General features: G+C 52.2%; 10 protein-coding genes across 10 annotated transcripts; 3 read left to right on the forward strand and 7 right to left on the reverse strand.

The window, feature by feature from the left end:
* Positions 1-2,358: 2,358 nt before the first annotated feature.
* M421DRAFT_88276 (uncharacterized protein) lies at positions 2,359-3,203 on the forward strand (the record flags this gene model as incomplete). The annotated part of the gene is made up of 3 exons (XM_033597650.1): positions 2,359-2,398; positions 2,579-2,673; positions 2,754-3,203. 3 exons carry the CDS (start codon positions 2,359-2,361, stop codon positions 3,201-3,203), a joined length of 585 nt encoding a protein of 194 aa, XP_033454531.1.
* A 166-nt stretch (positions 3,204-3,369) lies between these two features.
* Positions 3,370-4,459, reverse strand: M421DRAFT_415321 (uncharacterized protein). The gene is made up of 2 exons (XM_033590658.1): positions 4,189-4,459; positions 3,370-4,095 (listed from the first exon to the last, which is right to left on the reverse strand). The coding sequence occupies exon 2, from the start codon at positions 3,957-3,959 to the stop codon at positions 3,429-3,431; it is 531 nt and encodes a 176-aa protein (XP_033454532.1). The 5' UTR covers positions 3,960-4,095; positions 4,189-4,459; the 3' UTR covers positions 3,370-3,428.
* Positions 4,460-6,023: 1,564 nt separating this feature from the next.
* M421DRAFT_51149 (FolC bifunctional protein) lies at positions 6,024-7,657 on the forward strand (the record flags this gene model as incomplete). Its single annotated transcript, XM_033594902.1, has 3 exons — positions 6,024-6,044; positions 6,091-6,222; positions 6,275-7,657. 3 exons carry the CDS (start codon positions 6,024-6,026, stop codon positions 7,655-7,657), a joined length of 1,536 nt encoding a protein of 511 aa, XP_033454533.1.
* Positions 7,658-8,261: 604 nt separating this feature from the next.
* On the forward strand, positions 8,262-10,048 carry M421DRAFT_50303 (Zip-domain-containing protein; the record flags this gene model as incomplete). Its single annotated transcript, XM_033594813.1, has 3 exons — positions 8,262-8,517; positions 8,573-8,740; positions 8,832-10,048. 3 exons carry the CDS (start codon positions 8,262-8,264, stop codon positions 10,046-10,048), a joined length of 1,641 nt encoding a protein of 546 aa, XP_033454534.1.
* A 2,969-nt stretch (positions 10,049-13,017) lies between these two features.
* M421DRAFT_88280 (uncharacterized protein) lies at positions 13,018-13,544 on the reverse strand (the record flags this gene model as incomplete). Its single annotated transcript, XM_033597651.1, has 2 exons — positions 13,018-13,432; positions 13,483-13,544. The coding sequence occupies 2 exons, from the start codon at positions 13,542-13,544 to the stop codon at positions 13,018-13,020; spliced, it is 477 nt and encodes a 158-aa protein (XP_033454535.1).
* Positions 13,545-13,568: 24 nt separating this feature from the next.
* Positions 13,569-14,419, reverse strand: M421DRAFT_117764 (uncharacterized protein). The gene has a single exon (XM_033587264.1). It carries the CDS (start codon positions 14,371-14,373, stop codon positions 13,834-13,836), a length of 540 nt encoding a protein of 179 aa, XP_033454536.1. The 5' UTR covers positions 14,374-14,419; the 3' UTR covers positions 13,569-13,833.
* Positions 14,420-14,830: 411 nt separating this feature from the next.
* M421DRAFT_117784 (uncharacterized protein) lies at positions 14,831-15,382 on the reverse strand. The gene has a single exon (XM_033587265.1). The coding sequence runs from the start codon at positions 15,242-15,244 to the stop codon at positions 14,906-14,908; it is 339 nt and encodes a 112-aa protein (XP_033454537.1). The 5' UTR covers positions 15,245-15,382; the 3' UTR covers positions 14,831-14,905.
* Positions 15,383-16,880: 1,498 nt separating this feature from the next.
* On the reverse strand, positions 16,881-18,570 carry M421DRAFT_97257 (polysaccharide lyase family 4 protein; the record flags this gene model as incomplete). The annotated part of the gene is made up of 3 exons (XM_033598481.1): positions 16,881-17,921; positions 17,974-18,266; positions 18,318-18,570. 3 exons carry the CDS (start codon positions 18,568-18,570, stop codon positions 16,881-16,883), a joined length of 1,587 nt encoding a protein of 528 aa, XP_033454538.1.
* Positions 18,571-19,526: 956 nt separating this feature from the next.
* M421DRAFT_97238 (arad-like aldolase/epimerase) lies at positions 19,527-20,515 on the reverse strand (the record flags this gene model as incomplete). Its single annotated transcript, XM_033598480.1, has 2 exons — positions 19,527-20,056; positions 20,113-20,515. The coding sequence occupies 2 exons, from the start codon at positions 20,513-20,515 to the stop codon at positions 19,527-19,529; spliced, it is 933 nt and encodes a 310-aa protein (XP_033454539.1).
* Positions 20,516-20,868: 353 nt separating this feature from the next.
* M421DRAFT_415328 (DDE-domain-containing protein) lies at positions 20,869-22,493 on the reverse strand (the record flags this gene model as incomplete). The annotated part of the gene is made up of 1 exon (XM_033590659.1): positions 20,869-22,493. A coding segment is annotated over exon 1 (1,346 nt), but the record flags the coding sequence as incomplete, so codon positions are not given.
* Positions 22,494-22,619: the final 126 nt, after the last annotated feature.

A 22,619-nucleotide genomic window follows, 5' to 3' on the forward strand; every position in this document is an offset into this window, starting at 1 on the left:
CATCTCACGACCACACATCTCGTTACGTAGCGCGGCGGCTTCTCTTCTTCGCGGTACAGCGGCACACACATAACGGTGTTGATTGGGGGGTTTGCATGTACATAGTCGGGACGACGGCGTTTTTAGGACATATACCGACAATGAACAAGTGTATGTAGCGACTTCAAATACAGTGGACCCCATTATTGCCGTCTTTCTCCTCGCATGCATAGCATGCAGAGGACCAGTGAGCTGGTGATTGCGTCATCTGGAAGGCGAAGCTGGGATGCAACGTAATCATCGTGTTGACATGCTATGCTCGTGTGGCCGTGGGCCGGGTATAGCCAGCGATGCTACGGCTGTGCGCTTGTTGGTAACAGACCTAGACGCATTAGGTTGTCAAGACCAGCGCGTGCCAGAAGAGTTGATGGTCGCAGAGCCAGCCTTCTGCGCGTTGGGCGCTTGCGAGGTCTGCTTCAAGGTGTCAGCGTGTGGATGTATCTGATGACCGCGGAACACTGACCTCACTGGGCTTCATCCTCCCCCCTCATCGTCTTGGCTTGCGGAGCAGCACTACCGCTAACGCTGCCATTATTGGTCTCTGATGAAGCTAAGCAAAATGATGATCACCAAGATGCCGATGCCTTGATTGGTATACATGTGAGGTTCTTTTCACACTCAACAGTCTCAGCTAGCTTCTGTTGTAAGGTTAATTGAGGAGGAACATGTACTCCAGAGTCGAGAGTGCATACCTTGTCCTTGACGGTGTTCTTATCCTGGGACCTTTCTCCAAGATTCACATCCATGTCCAAAGCCTCCTGGGAAGCCCGGACCTTTTGCTGCTTGCCGTTGTCTAAGGTCACTGTACCCTCGGCCAAGTCGTCGGCGAACGTATACTTGTTGAGTATAGGTTCCAGAGCCTTGTACTGTTGGTGAGAATTGGCATGCAATGCGTGTAGGGGCCCGGGCACCGCAGCATTGAGTACGGTGCTTTGGGCGGTAATGAAAGAAATGATTGCCTTCCAATGATCTGAGCGCACGGCGATGACGCTAGGTTCCTCTTGGGGCGGCACACCAGACGACATGGAGGCGTCGGTCGGCGGGGCCATGGTGGTAGATAAGGGCATATATATAAAAGGTATAAATGGTGTGCAAAGTGTAGATGTAGGAGTAGGTGCGCAGCTACGGCTCTAAATTGGAAGGTGCACTGGTGGAGACTAGACTTCTTGCGATGGAGGCGAACAAGAGAATCAGGCGTGAGCGCTGTTTAAAAGACAGTGCGGGTCCCATCCGTGCGCGTAGTGCAGACTTGCAGACAAGTGAAGAGTACTGAACTGCCAGAAATGCGACTGGTGTGCGGCGACCGCAGCGTGCGCTAAAAGGAAAGGGTCGCGAGGTGAACATAGGGTCTGCAACAAGATCATCAGAGTAGAGGACACAGGCGTGTATTTCGCAGGAAGCATGGCTTGACGGGACGATAATGAGAAAAGAAGATTGTAAACCTACTTAAAGTACAGCAACGCCATCATAAGAGATGACAATGATTATCACACAAGTTTTCAAAACGGCGTCATGGTATCAACTACCAACAACGTGAGCGCTTGCAATGTATAACTTCATCCTCAGTGCTTTTTTAGGTACTCGTCTTTGGTGATGTGGGCCTCACGCGTGGCTTCTTGCGAGGACGCGACTCGGTGTTGACACTGACAGTCTGAGGTTCTGCTGCTAGCGCGACTACTTTTCGCTTGGATGAACGTTCTGGCTTCTCCCGAGTACTCATGTGCCTCGAAGTTGCAGCAACCCTGTGCCTACCCTGCGCCTGGGCGTCCTTCATGTACTGCTCAGAATGCAGAGCATTCATCTTGCCAAAGGTTGGCCTAATACCTCCTGTCTTGTTCGTCTCATGGTACCACATCTGTTTCTTTTTGACTCAGTCTTCTTGAAGTTCCGTTTTCGTGGCTTGGCTCTCCTGAGCTGCTTTCAACATCTTCTCGTCCAGACAGAGCGCTTATTGCTCCTTCTCCAACTTGGGCGGTCCCTTGAATGATTTGGGGAAGCTTAGCGCTGGTCCTCCAGTAGTGATCTCTTTGATCAGGTCCCCAACCAGATAAGGCATGCTGTGCAGCTCGCGGTCGAGTTGGGTTTGAACGGTGTGCTAGGTGTTAGTGTAGCGTAGTCTACAATCAAACGAGCAGCAAAGAATTTACCCAAGGTTTCTCGTAACGTCCCATGCTCAAGTGAAAGCCTGCGCTCACTCTCGCAGTACATGTGCTCAGAGGAGTGTATGTGGAAGAGCCATACGGATTCACAATCCATGCGGGATACAAGGCCTTTTCTCCCAGCCGTAGTGTAAGCATCATGTGAAAATAGATGCGAAACATGTGCGAAACCATTCGGGCACATATTGTGGTAAATAATAGTGAGTACAAGATCGAGCTGTGCGTGAAAGAAAGAGGTGTGGAGTGTGACGTCGATCAGACCCTTGAAATTCAGTCCAGATTCGCGTTGGCGCCTTCCCCACATAGTTAGATCAAAGCTCCGCACCGCCTTCGTCACGCTCTCGTATTCTACAGGTTCCATTGTACTCTCAACTCTACAGTTCTACACCAAACTCCTCAATTGTCCAATATGAAGCTCTCAATCATCCTCGCCCTTGCTGCGACTGCGCTCGCCGGAGAGACGATCAACAACGAGGTACATATCTGCCTGCAGCCCCTCCAGGCTCCATGCTCGAGCATGTAACTGCACACGTATGGCCGCTAACAATGCCGCAGCACCTAAAGACCGAAGTCGTGACTGCAGTCGACTGTAAGCGCCCCACCGTGGCCGGCGACAAGATCCACGTCCACTGTACGTCCTCCCAATCATACCCCCGTATCCCCGTACCCCTCCTTGCGTCTCCCGCTCCTATGGCAACCTCTCGCTCGCTTGACAAGCATACACTGATAAGTCTAGACCGCGGCACCCTCGAATCCGACGGCTCCGAGTTCGACGCCTCCTACAACCGTGGCCAGCCCCTCAGCTTCAAAGTCGGCAGTGGCCAGGTCATCAAGGGCTGGGACCAGGGTCTGCTCGACATGTGCCCCGGCGAGAAGAGGAAGTTGACCATCCAGCCTGATTGGGCATACGGTAGCAGGGGTGCCGGTCCCATTCCCGCCAACAGCGTGTTGATCTTCGAGACAGAGTTGGTCAGCATCGATGGCGTCAGCAAGGATGAGTTGTAGATTCGTATGAAGTTTTGATGAGACGAGGGAATGGAGATAAAGGTCGCGTAAATACCACTTCTGAGATATACCACGAATACACAATATGAAGCTTGCAGGGCGCTCGGGAAGCTACTGTTTATTCACCACGACGCTAAGGGTCACATACGCTCAAGTGATGCATAGGAAATGTTGATATCGATACGGGTATACACGAACTGAAACTCTCGACCAACTCCACGCGCTCTAATAATACATGTCCTTCCTCAGCCCAATCATTCCCTCCTTGAACCCATCCTTTTCCATAGCCTGCAGCTCCTGCAGATGCTTCTTCCTCTCCGTGCTCCCAACTCCGCCCGCCAGCCTATCAGCCGGCAACGCCTTGAGACTCAAATCCGGATTGGCGTTTGCCTGCGGCCCAACAGTGCCCGAGATTCCAATGCCCATACCGCATCTGAAAGACATGTAGTCTGGCAGGCCCGTGGAAACACCTGGAAAGCGCAGCGTGCGGACGGACATGGTGCAGTCAAACTTCTTGTACAGCGTGCAGTAGCCTCCCGGGTCGGGGCCGATCGACTTGGCCGTTGCTATCCTGCAATTGGTAGTTGGGAGAGACCAGCCACAGTCGCCAGAGAAGTTCTCGCCTGTGCAGGTGTAGACTGCGCCCGGGAGTCCGCGACGCTGCAGATTCGGGAGAGCGTTGCTGGGCGCGAAGATGACCTGGAAGACGATGAAGAGATAGAGCGCGATTGCGTTTGCGGCTGTGAGACTGAACATTGCGGTCTGATGATTAGATATTAGGTACGTGTATGTCGTTGCGTCGTGTACAGGAGGTTCCAGATGGCTTTCAGGTTGGTAATGTTCGATTCCTTGCGGGTACCAGAATGGTGTCTGTGGATCCGTCGACGGTTCCCTTGTACACTGTGAGTACTAACTCGGGAGTGACAAAGGGCAGGTACCCAAGGCAGACATCATGTGTTTGGAGTCAAGCGACCATAACACGTACCTCTAAAGTGATTGTGCTCTTCGAGGACAGAGATTCGTCTTGCTTTCTTTGTCTCGCCGTGGTAGCATCTGCGGTAGATGTGTGTTCCTGGCGACCAGCTCCATTGTGAAGGCGGCGCCGCAGACGCTCAGTGGCAGAGCGGCATGAAAAATGAAAAGTGAAAAGTGAAGGGATTGGGACCGGGATGGGGGCGCACAAAATGGGGGATGATTGAGATAGGTACGAGAAGGATCATATGGGTGATGTTGTTGCGGACCGATGCGGGTGTTGCAAGGATACGGTTATGTGTGAAACCTGGGTCATGACATGATGCGACCGAAAGAGTCGCAGTCACCAATCCAATTCTGCGACACCCCCACGACCCTGAATGCTTGGTTGGCGCAAAGCTACGATAGCCCAGCTTCTTCCATAAATCTGTTGCCGCCAAGCTGTCGTTGTGGTCAAAGCCGTCCATCCATGCCTGACAGGTACCTAGGTATTACAGGGATGCACAGATTATGATCGTCAGGTACGCGTCCTTGAGATTAGTCGAATGCCGTTGCGGTACTTGCAGATAGTCAGATGTATGTTCAACTTGCTGGGGAAGGCTTTCGCATGAATGAGCGAGGTAGAAACGTACGCGCGTCTTCCAAATATTAATGGATTTCAGCAACGCCCTGTAGGTGCATGCCATGAAGCACAATGCGGTCTACGGGGCCGACAGGTTTTCAGCGACTCGATCTCGCGAGCTCAGGAGTGGTCTTCGATGTATTTTCTCGTCAACTTCTGCGCGCCTGAGATGAATCTAATCGTCCTTTGTCCTATCGAGCTGGCCGTCAACGAACTTCCAAAGTACATGAAAGATGTAGGTCCTGTTGCAACCTATCGCACTACTCGCCAGGCCATCGAGGAGTGAGTCTCGCATGGCTTTAGGCGTCGACCCATGGCGGCGAACTCATGATGTTGGTAGTTCTGCGCAATCAGTACCTATGCTACGAGATAAACTCGTCAGAAGGCAAGCCAAGAACCTGTCGTACGCTCGGACAGATGTTCGTGCATATTCAGCCAGTCTTCTGGAACAGCGCAAGGTCTGGTGATCCTCTTGAACGGTTCTCGCATGCGAACCGTGTTGTTGCAGGTTCCGGGTCTTAAAACCCCAAGACGTTTTGCGCTCACCACACAAGGGAGCGGAGACATGCCTGATACATGGCAGGCGATCAAACATGTTCATCCTCACCTCATTGGTCTACTCAGCCCTGTAGTCGTAGGTGACGATGCATGGGCGTTGTACAGCGGTTCATGTAGTGAGAGCCATGCTCGCGACGAGCCCGCAAGACGCACGTGACCGTTCGTGCAAGTGGAGCTGGAGGTCGCGCCTGATCAAAACGATGTCTCTAGTCAGTCTCAATTGTAGCAATTGCGCTCCTGCGATTGTCACTTGATTCGGTCTCGAATTTCGTAACCTCCTGGCCGGTTTACCTTCAAAGGACTCAAGGAATTTGGCAATGGGTGGATTCATGTGCATGGATTCATGTGCGTGGATTCATGTGCGTAGATTCGTGATGGATATGGCAGCTGCTGATCGAGCTGAGAGATGGGCAATACTGTGAAGCAAGGTGATCACGTTTCGCGTTTGGAGAATGCTGATGAATTGGAAGATGCGACAACCAGATGTGCAATTGGCGCGTCCGTGCGCAACGGACAGGCGCGTCATCCGCTTATTGACGGAAGGAGCGAATAAAAATGCTCGATGATCCCTCATGCATCGGCATGATGCCCTCATGCTCGTAGCACGCAGCCGCGTTGTTTGCTGGCGCACTGCCTCAATCACTCGAAGGCACTACAGCGCATTCGATATGGAGAAGCGTGATTATGCGGTATGTAGTTGTGTCCTTTGTGGAAGGTTGGAGCTGACTCTTGCAGGCCGCGGTCGCGGCGCTGAATACGCTGCAGTCCAACTTTGCAATTGTCGATGCAATTCGCAAATCTGGACGTGGTATGAACAAGGCGGCCATACCTGAGATGATCGAATGGTGCAGCAAGATCGGCTACAAGGTGTGCGGCTCTAGCTGTCCTTGAATAGAGCAGTGGTCTAACTTGCATGCAGCCCTCGGATTTCGATAAGATGAAGCCTGTACACATTGCTGGAACCAAAGGGAAAGGCTCTACGAGTGCTTTTATCTCCTCGATCCTATCCCAGTACACCTCTCCTAGTGACGCACAGTTACAACCCTCGAAAATCGGCCTCTATACATCCCCGCACCTACGATTCGTTCGCGAACGCATACAGATCGACAACGAGCCGATATCTGAGGAGAAGTTTGCAAAGTACTTCTTCGAAATATGGGATAGATTGGAGGCTGCAGCAAAGGCAGAGAACACACCTGCCAATGTCCCAACAAAGCCTGTCTACTTCAGGTATCTCACACTTATGGCATTGCACGCGTACCTACACGAAGGTGTCGATTCTGCGGTCATAGAATGCGGTATCGGTGGAGAGTATGACAGCACCAACATCTTGACAAAGCCGACAGTCACTGCAGTGACCAGCTTGGGCATTGATCACACCGCTATGCTCGGATCTACACTTCCCGAGATAGCGTGGCACAAAGCTGGGATCTTCAAACTAGGGAGCATCGCATTCTCAGCGCCCCAAAAGGCGGAGGCTATCAAGGTTCTGCGAGAGCGAGCTGCAGAGAAGGGTGCCGGTCTACACGTGATTGACCTTCACCCGTCGCTGACCAACGGTAGCGTCAAGCTTGGGCTGTCAGCGGATTTTCAGAAGATCAATGCTTCTGTTGCAATAGCTGCTGCTGCTGCTCATCTGCGTGCTTTGGGTCACACGTCAATACCGGACCCCACAAAGACAACGCACATTGAACTACCTCCACAATTCATCAGGGGTCTCGAACAGGTGCGCTGGTCTGGCCGCTGCGAGACACGGCGAGAAAAGAACGTTGCTTGGCATATCGATGGTGCTCACACGCTTGAAAGTATCGAAGCTACGGGTCGATGGTTCACCAAGCAGATCGCTGCTGCACTTACAGCTACTCCACAACAGTCCAAGGTCCCTCGAGTTCTGATCTTCAACCAACAGACTCGAGATGCAGGCGCTCTTGCCAGAGCACTTTACGCGGCGCTGCAGAATAGCATAACATCTGGATCGACGTCACCTTTCACAAATGTCATTTTCACGACCAACCAGACTTTCAATGAAGGTTACAGACCCGATCTGGTTTCCATCAATACCGACAAACACGAAGTTGATGTTCTTGCTGTGCAGAGAGCGTTAGCAAATACTTGGGCTGAGATCGATAGTACTGCAGAAGTGCGTGTCTTGAGGACCATTGAGGAGGCTGTCAGCGCCGCACGAGCGGTAGCACGCGAATGGGCGAATGGCACAGACGCAGAAGTGATGGTCTTGGTCACAGGCAGCCTCCACCTGGTCGGCGGTGCCCTCGAGGTGCTGGAGTCCGGAAAATCGACTTGATTTTGATACCCATAGAGTAACAGTCGACTTGCGCTTCAACACGCGCTCATCTTGAACGTGTTCGACTTTGTCTTACAAACCCTGAGAGTATGTCCCCAGAGCGAAGCCATGGTGTTTGTGTGCGTGACTTTGAAGCAACAAACTTCGACGACACAACATCACGTCAGACTACGCGCAATCAACCGAACAGCGTTGCCGGCTTCCCTGCCGATCCCTGTAGCCCTTGCACCTTGGTGTTCTCGATGCAGGAGCTATTTGTCTTGGACATCGGGAGAACCCGGCGGCGGGCGAGGCTACGTTCACGCTCACGAAGACAGGAAGGTACTCACGAGCGCGACGCACGATAACGCTGGCTTGCGCTGTCCCCGTGGACGGAAGAGGCGATATGGGGTAGGTAAGCACGTTCTCGTGTGGCGCTCAAAATCGAATTAGCTTGGCAACTCTGCACGGGGTTCTTTTTGGGTAATCGTCAGGGATGAGCCATAGCCGACATCACTCCTAGGCCACTCACATGTTCACATATAACTCCGCGCGTCTCCTCTTGTCATTGCTGTTCTGATATACGACACACACGCGAATTGAGAACCCTCCGCACGCTGTCAACATGAATTGTCCTTCTCGAACTGACGATGAAGTCCTCCTGAACCCAACCTGGAATCAGAACCCACCTCGCTTTGCAGCCGATCTCACGACATGCCAAGATTTAAATGGAATTGCGAATGCCAGGGAGCTCAGTGATGCTGATCGATTGCGCAGCGGCGCACAAGGTCTCAGACGCTGCGACGTGGACCAACGTCATTTTCAAGAGAAGGAGAAGCAATTGTTTGCGCTTGGGAAGGGTGTCAAGGGTCCTCAAAATGGTGCCGTGGTGCCGTTTATTATGTGATGAAAACGGGATTGCTGACGTTGCCGAAGGACCTTGCACCCGAACAACCGCAATCATGAGAAATGAACATCAATTTGGCGTCAGCATAGCTGGTCGCAAAATGTCGCAGACGCAGTTCAAGAGCTGGGGTCGCTGGATCCTCTCTGTGCTCTGCACCTCCATGTTCATGTCTTACATGGGCAGAAATCGAACATCGAGTCTCGCGGCTGCCAAGCCTGCCCTTGCACCCTGGAGCAGTAAGTCGACTTGATGCTACGTTGTACATGACATCTCAGCTCACAACCATAGGTGTCCCGGCAACTCACCACTACCCTAAGCGAGATGGCTGTGCTGTCGGCGGCGCGCAGCCTGACTACAACCTACCTTTCCACGTCGGAGGGCTGTTCATGATCCTTTTCATCTCCTCAACAGCATGTGCCTTCCCGATTCTGGTGATCAAGTTCCCCCGTCTGCGCATACCCGCGTCTTTTCTCTTCACTGCGAAGCACTTCGGAACTGGTGTCTTGATTGCAACAGCGTTCGTGCATCTGCTACCTACAGCGTTCCTGTCACTCAGCGATCCCTGCTTGTCGGGCTTCTGGACCGACGACTACCCGGCAGCGCCTGGCGCAATCATGTTGGCTAGTATCTTCTTTGTGACAATCATTGAGATGGTCTTCTCACCAGGTCGACACTGCTGTGGTGGCAACGAAGGAGTAAAAGGTGTTGCCCGCGATGCAGTACAAGAAAAGGAGAATGAAGTGTGCACAGCACCAGATGTCCAAGCTCAGATGAGAAGGACTTATTCCGAGGGCAGCATGCAAGAACAAGTTCGCTCAATGGGCAACTTGAGAGGCCGAGTCACCAGCATCAGTCGCACTCTTTCCCAGTACCGTGCAGAAACTCGAAGACTTGGCGCCATTGAATCTGCTGAGGAGGCGAGTCCAGCTGAGGTCGATAAGAAGAGCAACGAAAACGCAATCGAGGATCCTGAGACCAATCAGCAGGGCGTTCAAATGACGCCCGACCAAGCTCACAAGAAAGCTGTGCTACAGTGCTTTCTCCTAGAGATGGGTATTTTGTTCCACAGCATCTTTATCGGCATGTCTCTCGCCGTTGCCATCGGCAATGACTTTGTTGTCTTGCTGATTGCCATCATCTTTCATCAAACCTTCGAAGGCCTCGCTCTCGGTGTACGCATCGCTGCCATCTCCTGGCCCGTTCGCTCTCCTCAACCGTGGCTTATGGCCGTAGCGTACGGCTGCACAACGCCTCTTGGCCAGGCCATCGGTATCGCGACGCATACCCTATATAGCCCAGACTCTGAGGTTGGGCTATTGGTTGTTGGCGTTATGAATGCTATCTCTGCTGGCTTCCTTGTATTTGCCTCTCTTGTGGAGCTCATGTCCGAGGACTTTTTGAGTGATGAGAGCTGGCAGGTGTTGAGGGGCAAGAATAGGGTCATAGCATGCCTATTGGTCTTCTTTGGGGCTTTCCTGATGAGCTTGGTTGGAGCCTGGGCATAGTTGGCGGGGCCTAGAGCAAGGGTTTGACTGGCTGAAATGAAAGAGGAGTGGCAAAGGGAGGAAATGGGAGGATTGCTGGCGTTTTTTTTTAGCAAGCTGTGACGTTGCAGAGACGGAGCGCAGGGCGTTGTGCGCGGGAATGATAGCAACTGTAACAGCTCATACTGAGCTGGGTAAGTGTCATAGTGATATCACATTCACGTACACCCATCTACCCAATTCTCATTGCTCTTCCCTGCCCTGGACAGGTAGCGAGCCAACATCGACCGTGTTGTTAGAAGGCTTGCTCGCATCCTTCGCGCATCCTTGGCGGTAAAGCATCCCCGAACGCGGACGCGAGATCGTAGATCTCGATGCTGCATCCTTCGATCTTCAATTGAACCTTCCGGAAAAGATACCCACATCCAGGGCGGTCAGATATCGTTTGCCACTGTCTTGAGCAAGAACAATGCGGGCCCGGCCTGAGGCACCCGTGACACGATTGGCATATTTGGCGATCACGAAAACAAGAATGGTGACAAGAGACTAGGTCGATCGGATTCACGATTGAACAGCGAAGAGAAAAAGCAACAAAAGTTGGAGAAGTTGGGCAGCAATCACATCACTTTAAATCCTTCGTCTCAAGGTGTAGCTCGAGAGAGCACGAGATCATAGCCTGCAGATCATAGACCAGCGTACCTTACCCCAAATATCATGAAATAGATCATGTCTGCGGATACACTCTGAGGGTGACCAGGAGTCTGGATCCTCGGCTGGCCTTTCACCACTGGTTGCTGTTGAGAGGCAAATTACCGCTAAGGGGTGGATCGCATCAGCCCCCTCCGCCACTTTCCTGTGATTCAACTATCGAGACACCTGGCTGATAATCGCCACTACGCTAGGTAGTCAGAAGTGACAGGGAAATACTGTTGGTAGGGCTGTGAGGTACAGAGCCGAATGGCGCTGCATCGTCTTCTACACAGGGTTCCAAGATGTATTGGAGATGCAGGGATGGCGACGTGTGATCGAATGTAGAACTGGTCAAGCCGTATCGTTTATTGTTCCCTACATCCTGCTTTAGAGGCCCGTAGCAATGAAAAACGAGATTCACGGTGCGTCTTCAAAAGCAATGGGCGCTGCTGAGAAACGCAATTGATGTCGAACCAGCAGTTGGGCAAAGTTCTCCGGAGTTCGATTGAAATTATTGGAGCACTTCACTACTGAGCTTGTTTCCTTGTAGCGCAGATTGCTGCAGGTTTCAATAGAAATCGAGAATCAGACCGTGAACTTGGTGCACCTACGCTCGCCCTCGTCCCGCGGCTCAGATAGACCATTGGCCGCGGCCTGCCCTGTATGTTACGTGGGTCAATTTATACCAGAGCCAGATGATGCGCTGATCCCTAGCAATTCTTTTGGATGAGCTTCCCTAAAAAGTGCAGCTGGAACCGACCGGTGTTCTCAGCGTAGATTTGCTTTTTTGAATCCTTCCTGAGGCAGAAGTAATCAACCGTTAGATAGGGAAGTAAGTGGCTGATTGGCTCAGGGCCTACATCTGAGCCTGTAAGTTGAGCGTAATGCTTGTATTATCTCACTTAGCTTTGTTGCGCAGCAAAGAGACAGATGTCTGAATAATGAGTATGAGGTGGGGTATCGCTACGAAGGAACGGTCAGTGCAACACATTGAAAGTGCTAAGACCATGGGTATCTTTGTTTCTTTCAGAGCTAGAAACTCTTGCATTGGTAGTACTCGAAACTTAGAACTACTGGCCGATCAAGGGATATACCGCTGCCAAATCCTCGGACAGCTTGCGAAGTGCTATGGCGCACGAACAAAGTTCTGTTTTATGGGTAGCAAGAAACGTTGTCTCAGATTTTATGGAGGGACATCTGAGGTATTTTAAGACAGAGCTATGCTAGCTCGTTGAAAAGGAGATGCAGTAGCTTGGCAGGGAGGTGGTGGAGGGTATCGGATTGCCTACATAGTGCACTCAGGATGGGTGTAGCCTCGTACTGACGTCGTGGAAGATGATGTCGCAGCAGCAGGACATGCAGGAGAAACTCGACTCATGAAAGGGAGAATCATATTGCGTATGTAGTCGCATTGTGTCTTTGTGGGCAAGTCGCTCTCGGATCCGATGTTGTTGAGGATGCTGTTGCTGGTGAAAGCGATCGCTGCTGGGCCTGGAAACCACGCGTTGCTGACAGTTGTTCAGTAAGGATTGTGCGGTGGTACAGAACCGACTTGACGTTGCCCGATCGTGCAACGTCTGTGCTGTGGCTGTGAGCTGCGGACCGCTTAACGGGCTTTGCCCTTGACGTCCGCCAGCCCTTCCGAGACTATCGGGCCGATTTGGTAGGCTAGAACGGAATCGAAGTCCCGGCTTGGGGCCGCACGCGGGAGCGGTGGAAGCAAGTTGAGCACAACACTACGCCATGGATCGGACCGGCCGCTCAAAGGCCAGCCAAGACAGATTGAAGGTACTACGGGCAGAGAAGTACTCAACGCAGCAGTGAGATAAATCATGATTCATTGCAGTGTTTCTTTGAGTATATATGATCAAATGGGTCCAACAATGGCCTATAGTTTCAGCACCTGGAGGGTATTGTTGTGGTGGGACAGAGAAGTCGATCGCAGAGGTGAAAAGTTGAAGGGCGGGCTTCCGGTGTTGTTGCACAGGCAACGCCTGCTAGAATTGCCATGCTCTTTCCCCGTGAGCATCCAGAGGATGATAGGTTACCTGGCTGCTGTGTCCGAGGCTAATTTTTGCACTTCCGAGTCGATAGACATTTGTAGATGTGTCAAGTGGGAGAAGGGGTTTGGAGAGTGAGACTATTGCCATGGGCGTAGAACGGTCGTGTGGGATCTGCATCGTACATCGAAGCAAGGTGTTGTTGTGCACGCATGCTCATGTGGAGATCGAAGGCTGCGAATGAGTCACGGGGTAGCTGTGGTCTGATGAGCCCATGTCGAACATTTCCATTGTGCTGGCTTAGAGTATTGACCGTTCGTACTCGACCTTGATCCTCCCACCCATGTCTTCAGCTGGCTCCTCACCAGATATGCAGGGGAACTCGGTGAGACGACCTTCGAGCATCTGGAACGTTTCTGCGTAGGCTTTAGATGGTACCGACTCAGGCTCGACGCACAAAGACGCTGCGTCGATACGGATTGGTCTGATTGTCGAACGACTTTTGGCATCCTCAAGAGAGAAGTCGTTGTCTTTGATCATTTGTATTGAGTCGGTTCGGTGGAACTCATCGTGTGCAAACCGTTCAGCCAGAATCTTGCGGAGCACACGTTCAACTTGTTCGTCGCTAGGCCCAATGACCTGTCGCTCCTCCAAGCGTAAGATACGAAGGCTCAGTGCTTGGAAGGCATCCTCTGTCCTCTCCAAGAAGTCATGGCTAGGTAGTATCGTCAGGAGCGTTTGGAGAGACATGCTATTCAAACTTACTACCATCCAGCAATCCTCTCGAAAGACTGGTTGATCTTCTGCAGTTGGAACGACCAAGACATCAGGGCTGAATGCCGAGAACAGTCGCAGGCGAGTCCGAAGTTGCGAGAAACGTCTAATAACGTCGGGCTACCTCGAGCCAGAGCTTGGGACTGCTAGCCGTGATAGAGCTCGAGATGGAGATGAGCGGAAAGATTTGGAGCCTGGGCTGAGATGGATGTACAAAGCCGGAGGCGGACCGTCGTCCTTCTGCGGAACTTGGGTGGCACCAGTTTTCAGGACTTCATTTGAGCAGCTGAGTGGCCTAAGCGTCTGGGGCACGCTCACAACTCACAGGCGGTAAGGTCCGAGTTACTGGGAAGATGGCCAGATCCAAATTGCCATGTGCAGACACCAATCAATATATGCAGACACCCAGATGGCAGAAATGGATCTAACAAGGAGCAGCGCGTACGAATGGGTCCAAATCCGCAAAGTCCATCTATAGTATGGCTTTAAATTTCGTGGCTGAGAAACCATGTCCGCAAACTGAAGACCACGATACACTTGGCATGGGTGAGGGCGATGCGCATGCAGCCACAAGGGGAGCGTAGGACATCGTGAAATTCCAATCTGCAGAACCAATTGGTAGCAGAAGTGAGAGATAACAGCTGCACCTATGGGGGATGCAGTTGCGATGTTGCGCGACAGCAGCCGTGAAGATCTCAGCCGCTGAGAGCTTAAGCCTGGAGAGGTCCTGTCCAGCTGAGCACGGCCAAGGCAGAGGCGATGACGGGCAAAGGCATCCCGGCTGGAAGCTGCCGCGAACAGCTGCTGCACGAAAGCGAACGAGCACAAACAAATTAGGGCGGATTGGCTTCCGCCTCCCCTGGCGAATGTTAGTTGCAGCATGCATGGGGAAGCAAGAGATCGAGCCGATGCGACTAGAAGATGCGGGTGAGTCAGCATTGCTTGGCAAAAGCAATGATGGCAGCCATGGCCAGCTGGCAGCCGTTCCACGCAATCCACCTCTGTCACACACCACCTCTGATGCCTTTAGACTTTTTTCTTTTTACAGAAGCCACTTTCCTTCCTGTCTCTTTGCACGTATTGTCTGCCTCTGCATGAATGAGCGGCCATCAGGCCGTCCCTTGTGGATCTGCACCGCCACAGACCCATACGCTCTGATCGGTGTACTGACACGTCAGATTTTCCGTCGAAGAACACCTGTTCGGGTCTCGCATGCAACTCTACGCCACTCGTTACTTTATTTCACGCGGGGATCAGAGAGCTGATGACCTTCTCGGATGCCGAGCCGGAGCGACACAGCTGCCAGAAAGAATCAGAAAAGCGTTCTGAATAACTTAATTAACTCTTGCAGTTCTCTAGCCTCGGTACCTGTTGTGCTAATTCAATTCACCACCTACATGATAGAGCCATAGCGCTATTGGCAAACGGCTCTGTTTGTGGAACAGTCCCCTGCATATCCGCGAGGACGTCCTGCCACGACATCAGTCCAGTCATCGTACGCACAACCGCTTCGTCTCAATCTCGCAGCTTCGGATCTTGTGGCGTCTCGATTGCAGTATCGTCTTCGCATTGCGCCACATGTCGGGGGGCAGATCCAAGCCTTCTTGTGGCGGCCTCTCCAGTCGCGCACGATAATCTCTCGTTCAGAGCGGGGGAACAACGTCAACCTGGCATCTGCTGACTGCAGACGTGGTTCTGTCGCCATGTGGTCTGACACTTGGAGGTATGGCAGATGCAAGTCCTCATCGATCATGCTCGCAATTGGTACGGCAGCTAGTAGATGTCGATGTGGGTTAATAGTAAGAGCGACAGTGTATGTTGATCTACCTTGAATCGGCCAATCACACAAGACAAGCTCCCAGGTCGACCGCAGAACGGGACATAAAACTGATACTACAGCGTTTCCGTTGCCGATACCTCGCAGTAGGCAAGCCAGTAGCGATCTCTACCAGGTGCCGAGGAGAGGATTAAATCGCAGCTTAAGACTGGGTTCTGACCGCTATCGAAAGTCTCGCTTTGTAGCGAGGGCCATGCATCATCTCATTGGAAACCATGAGATGAACGCCGAACAGTTCTGCAATCCTGGCATACACAGCTCCATGTACAGGGCGCAGCATGTCACAAAGTCCTTTCTACCCGAAACAGTACTGTGCTGTTCGCAGTCTACAGCAGCGACGAGAGAAAATTGCGCGACTTGTATGGGCATCAGCATACCAAGTCGTGCCACCACAATCTGCGGGCCGACCTTTTGTATCTTATTGGACTGTTCAACATGGTATCACAACTATGACAAAGCGAAGTCATGTTCGGCAACCATGATATTTCTGCGGGTGTTACCTTGCGTGCCGGTGGAACAACTTCACCCCATTGCAGCGACAAGGAAGTCCAAATATCGAAAGAAGAGAAATCCTATTGGTCACTTGCCTTAGGTTTCCCTGCTGTTTCTGGGACTAAGGCTAGCGCATGGGACTTGTACGCCTTCGGTTCCCTTGAAGCACACCCCTGTGCAGTTCTATTCGCCATGCCATATCGATCGTCGATCTGCAACTGTCAGTCAGAACGGAGGCGGCGGACGCATAGTGGCCAATAGTTGTTTCTGCAAGTCTAGCATGCGGCGGTGCCAATGTTGGCAATTCAGGCCTAATTTCCTGATAAACATGGGGTGATACCTTCACTCTTGCGCAAGGCGAGCGGGACGCGGTCAGCCCCAATGCGCGGTTGACCCATCTGCGCCGCCAACTGGTCCCTTGCTAGCCTACCGGTCAGGGCCATCTACCTTCATCGTCGATGCGGCATTCGAAGGGTGTTACCACTTCGTGTCAAAGCATGAGCACCGTGGCTGGTTAGCTTGCTTACATGGTATGAAGATCAAGGGGGCTGTATATGACCATGTTCTGCAGTGCTCAGACGTAAAACTTCCTTCTCCTCCGGGTAAATAGTGAGTCTTGCTGGTCTTCCAAATTTGGAGAATGTTCGCTGTGATATGCGGAGTCGTACGCGCAACGGTATCGGCAAAGCCGAGTCATGGTTCGGGAGTACTACGAACAATGGTGTACAATGACAAGGTAAGAGTTCAATATCAGCGGCGGTCTGGCCTGCCACCTTGCTCGCCAACCATGAAAACCGTGCATCCGCATCCACTTCCGCGTCCACGTATCTACCATTCATTTGCATGCTGCTATGCAGAGGCAGCTCACTACCGACAGGAAGCCAGGCACATCTAGGTGATCTGGTATGGGAGCATGTATTTGCGATATGTATGTGAGAATATTTACATAAGCAGAGAAGCAAGGTATGTACAGACAAGGAACAAGCTCGAAGATGAGTACCTGGTAAGGCACTTCATGTGCTCTGTGACCAGATGGCTGACAGCATAGAAGGCCCAAAGCTCACTGGAACAACTCTATCGCGTCGAGAATAATGTTCGGCGCAAGGAAGGCATCGCCAGTGCTACCACTAACACAAGTGATAGTGACAGTGTTGGTCCCACTAGTCAACGTACCCGACGGGATAGCGAAGTCATACACCTCGCCAAATCCACGGTACGCACCACGCGTCAGACCTCTGGAGTCGATCTTCGTCGGCGCAGCAGGCGTGGTAGCAGTCCAAGAATTCACCACTACACCGGGTCGACAGCCCGCGAACGAAAGCGTGGTCCCGACGCGAAGGGTCGAGCCAGTGGCGCCGGTGAACTTGATAGTGAGTTGGTTGGTGTCCTTGACGAGCGCCATTGGCACGTTACCGAGGCTGGACGAGCCGACAGTGTATGTCAAAGGACCCCATGAGTCCATGCGAGTGTCTGAAGGGTGCATGCGCAGCTGATTCGCGGCGTTTCTGAAACCCGTGGGTTTGCCATCCCAGTCGCCGATGCGCCAGACGGAAGTCTTGGTCTCGGTGGTGGCGGCGATGTTAGCAGTGGTGGTAGAGCCCGCGCTGACGGTAACGCTGGCGGCCTTGACCTTGAACTCGCCCTGGTAGAGGACCTGGGTGTATGTTCCGGGCTTCATTGCAGGCGACGTGAACTTGCCGGCGCTGTCAGCGTAGACCCAGTACTGTGCGGCATCGTTGAACCAGTGCAGAACTGTCTGGAAGCTAGAGCCAACGCCAGTAGCAGTACCCGAAACCTGTCCACGGCCGGAGGCGGCGACATATCCAGTGATTGAGAGATCCTTGAAGAAACTTGTGTCGAGCGACGAGCCACCTTGTGGAATACCACTGCGAGTGAATGCCATGGCGTACGGGCCGTGGAGGCCCATACGGAAGTTTTCTGTCTGCACATGACCAGAGTTCATGTAGAAGTAGAGGTTAGTCGAGTCACCAGCGTTGTTCGAGTTGATGTCGCGGAAGAAAGGACCCCCAGAGGAAGCCTCGTATGACTGAGAGTTGAGCAGCATGCAAACATGTACGTCTTCTCCGCGGTAGACACATTGCTAGCTTGAGTCAGCACTCTTTGCAGATGCTTTCAGAAAGCACCGGACTTACTCGCGAATCGTCGATGAATCGCTCGCTAGAGTAGAACTTCGATCGTGTTTGTCCATCGACAATGAATACGTCAGAGCCCTCAACAGCCGAGCTCGAACCAGCAGTCGTCGATACAACACCAAAGGGGTACTCGGAAGGCAGTGTTGTTGGGTTGAGGCGAGCGATATAGCGCAGCTCACCGATGTCGGGCTCGGCGGTGGTATAAGTTGCCATGTAGATGGTCGATTCGCCAGACTTCACAACATAGTAGTGTGTTAAAGTGGATGTTGTGCAAGTGATCTTAGCAACGGAACCTGATAGGGTCAGTCAGTGAGCGTTTCGGACAAGAGGTGTCGTTAACCTACCAACTATTGTAGATGAGACCGTAGCTGATCCAAGACCAGACGAGATGTGTGACCCCTTTGAAGCGTACTGGAACTCCTCGCCACGGTATATGATCGATGTGATATCGCAGTTTGCGCCGTTGACAGTGAAAACTAACGTATTGCTTGAGCCGGCATCGACGACGAAGTCGCTGCCAGACTTGGTGACACCAAAGGCGGCCAGCGCCGATGAAGAGAGGGAGGCCGCAGCCAGAAGAGCAGACTTGAAAAGCATGATGACAGGAACAGGAACGAGACCCTGGCACGCACACTAGTAGTCAGACACAAGAGAACTTGTCGACTCTGAAGACCAGGTGGCGATGAACCTAGACATCAACGATACTTCGCAGCTCTTCAAATACTCCTGCGGATATTCACTGCCGTCGAGTCGAGAGGCCTACAGGATTCGCTCGGCGCCAATTATTCCACACTCCCCTAATTTCCACTACTAGTAAGCCCTTATTAGCCACATCCATCATTACATCTCTCTACTTATACGAGATTCATCAATTCAACTTGATCACGCGTGAGATGTTCCAGCCTTGTCGCTCGAAGCTTACCACACGTTGCCGATCACCATGCGTCCCTACCTGCCTCTCCGCATTGCTCGCTATATACATGTCCCGATGCAATTTGTGCTAGACATGGCGTCTTATTGATGTGGGCGTTAGGGTTGAAACATTGCCGACAGTGCACGGCACATATGGCTTCACTAGTCGGGGTCAAATGCAAGGCTAAGTGGCGGAGGAAAAACACTCCACCGTATAAGCACTATAAAGGTCTTGGCATTTCTGTTTCAGGTAAGAGTTGTGGCAGCCTGCTCCCGACGTTTGTGGGGTCATTTGCAACATTGAATAACATTCGAAGGAGTACAGAAATGTTTTGTACTAGGCTGAGATTTGCCACCAGAGGACTTGAAGAGCGACAGTTGGCGCAAGGGGAACGTTTGCGAGCAGAAACTCGGGAAACCAAAGGGGTCGAAATATGAGTCGTGCCAGCGGTTGGACCTAACCCTGGCTGGAAGTGAGCAGACGAACTGTGCGCCCGAACACCGCTACAAGTAGTGCCCTTGAGTCACTGCTGCTATGAACCCTTCCGGAAATAGAAAGGAGATACCCACTTCGCAACTGATTTCAGACTCGCTCAACGAAACTCCGACCGATTTGCGACAGAGTGCGAATGCGAACCTACTCAATCCTCGCCATTTGGACAGTCGTTTCTATAAAGCGGACTGATTTCCACTTCTCGACACCAAAGTGCCCACGGCCTTGATACTGTCGCTTGCATGGATTCCCACGTGTCGTGGGATTGTCTCTCGGTCAAGTACTTCAGGTCGCCTTCTCCCTTCGCTTTTCGAGACATTATCCTCCCGCCCGCCTCAATATCGATCTTACCCTCTAACGAGTGGCTAAAATGGGCGTTGTTAATGATGAGTGCTGTCGTCTGGGCTTTGGCGGCCTCTTTGGTGTATATCGCTTGATAGACAGCTTCTTCGATGCCATGCGCCAACGTCGTGAAGCCATGTCCTTGGAGCAGGACTGTCGAGTGATCGGGCTGGAGCGATGGTTCAGGTTTGGCGCCCGGGAGAGCCGATCGGACCTTTGAGTAAACAAATCCAGCTGATGTCGCCGGTTTGAATGTTGCCGCAAGGGATGCACCGAGATTCGAGTCGCGGACGAGGAAGTCTGACCCGGACGAGTTCCACACCGGAACATTTGTACCTTTCATTAACATTATTGGCTAAATTTCAAGTGACCGCAACAGGGGCACAGCGTACCTAAAAAGCCAGCCATATGTATCGTGTTCTTGAGAGGTACGCCACTGATGCAGTAGGGCAACACATCGCTTGCATGACTGTGCACAACGCTGTTGATATTTGGGAAACGCTTGTATATCTCGCTGTGGATATGACGCTCGATGTAGCCCGGCTTCGCGTAATTCTCGACAGGTTCGGCGGACTCGACATGATACTCGACAAGATCGCCAGGCGAGCTCACTAGAGCAGGCGGCATATTGCAAGGCATCCAGAAGGTCGCGGCATTATCTGGGGACCGCACGGAGACGTGCCCGTACGCGTCGAGGACTTCATGGCGGTGGAGTATGTGGGAGGCAGTGACGAGGCCTTTGAAGAGGTCCTCAAGTCCAACCTTCTCACGTTTTGGGAAGTATCCTGCAGACATATTGTGGGTGGATGGTGGTAGAAAGCATCGCCAACGACTTTTGGAACTTGAATGGGTGGTGGCTGCTTCGATGTATGATGACGTGAGCGCGAGAGCGGGAGGAACATTTGGGGTTGATCGGTCGCTGCTGCCTCGGAGCTCCTTCGGCGCGTGCACGGTTGTAGCCTTAGCCTTGTCGCTAACAAGCTGAGCTCTCCGCGGTCCTTAGCTGACCTGCCACATGTTCCTTCATGTAAGCTAAACCATCTGGTTTTCGGCCACACCTAGTTTTCGGCCACACCTAGTTTTCGGCCACCCAACCAAACCATACCTCACTATTTGGAGTCGCGATTTCTCAACAACAACGCTTATAATTGCCACTCTATACACATAGATTGAAGCGTGAGAGCTGCTGCTGCTGCTGCTGCTGCTGCTGCTTTTTTAGCCTCATCTTCTCCGTGCCTTGATGCCTGCTCAGCTTGTAATGCTGCTGCCCGATCAATAGCAGCCTTAATGGCTTCAACGTTGCTATAGCGCTCATTTGGGTTTACTTGAATACGCTTTCTTGAGCGTGTGACTGTACTACTATCTAGCTGATATTTGAGTCGTTGATTCTCAGATTGAAGCCGAGCTGCGCGGCTGTTGGCTTTGGCAATAGCCTTGCCTGCCTTACTAAGCACCACACGGGTGCTCTGAGAGAGGGATTCAGACAAAAGGAGCTGTTGATAAGCCCTGTGAAGAGCCTGTGAGCTCTGAGGCGTGGCAAATACGTCATCTATGGGTTGAGTAGATAGAGGAGGCGTGACAGGTCGGCCTGATACCTGAGATGAGAGTAATACTAGGCCTGGGTTGTATGGGCATAAGCCAGCAGCCTTCCACCCAGCTCGTATAACTCTCTCAGATAGTCCTTCCTCTCTTCCTTTGTTGTATGAGGTGACAAACCTCTCCTTCTTGATAGGTGCTGCGTCATCGAGTGCTGAGAGTGCTCGGATCTGACTACGGTAGTGGGTTTTGACAACGGAGAATGGAGCCAGATCCAGCGGCTGGAGGACGTGTGAGGCGTGAGGTGGAAGGTATAGGAGATAGATCTGATGCTGCCGGCAAGTCCACGTAAAGTCAACAGGGGTATGAGAGCCGTGGCCGTCCAATAGTAGTAGCCGCCACCCACCTTGTGAAGGTGTAGTATTTGGTATAAATATCCGTTGTAGCCACTCAGATCCAATTGAGTTTGACGTCCATCCATTCTCTGACGTTGTGTAGAGCCAATTAGGCACCCCTTGTGCTGGAAACCACGTGGTTTGTAGATGCTTGCCTTTGAAGATGACTAGGCATTGGAGCTTAGTACCGGTGGCGGAGATTGTCTCCAGGATTGATACCCACTCGCGATCCTCTGGCGATTTAATATAAGCCTTCTTCTTTGATGAGCTAGCAACGACTCTGGTGTTGCTACATACCCCAAGACTGACACCAGTCTCATCCATGTTCCATATGTCTTCATACTGTATACCCAGCTCAATTCGAGTACGCTCAAATAGCTCAAGAAACGCTCGTATAGTCTCATAGCTAGCTGCCGTAGTCCGTGCGCTCTCAATTGTTCGACCAACTATAGAGGCAATAGATGGGTTCCGTGTGATGAAGTGGGATACCCACAGGTGCCCAAGTGGCTCGTAGTCGCCGTTCATATGAAGGATTCGGAGAGCCATCTCTCGTACTCGCGCGTGAGAGGGTGGCTGTGAACGTGAATCCTCTTCAAGTATCCACTCTGCTAGGAAAAGCTCTTGCTCTGGTGTCAAACGTTGTTGATTTGAGTGAGCTATCACGTGTGGTTGACGGCCTTGAAGGCGGCTCTGGAGGGACGATCTCGGGATCCCGTACGCGCGCGCAGCCTGTCGCTGGCTCTTAAAAATACCAGCGTTAAGATCAGCGATAGCAGATTGTATAGCACCTTCACAGGCATCCATTTTGAGTACGTGGTGCTGGTAATAAAACGCGTCAAATGGTGGGTAGCGAGTTGTGGTGGGGTGGCCGAAAACTAGGTATGGCCGAAAACCAGATGGTTTAGCTTATGTCCTCTACGCAATCCCGAGCGTCATACCGATCTCGAATACCGACCTCGAATACCGAG

This window comes from Didymella exigua (genome assembly GCF_010094145.1).
Source record: "Didymella exigua CBS 183.55 unplaced genomic scaffold M421scaffold_1, whole genome shotgun sequence".
Lineage (NCBI taxonomy): Eukaryota > Fungi > Ascomycota > Dothideomycetes > Pleosporales > Didymellaceae > Didymella > Didymella exigua.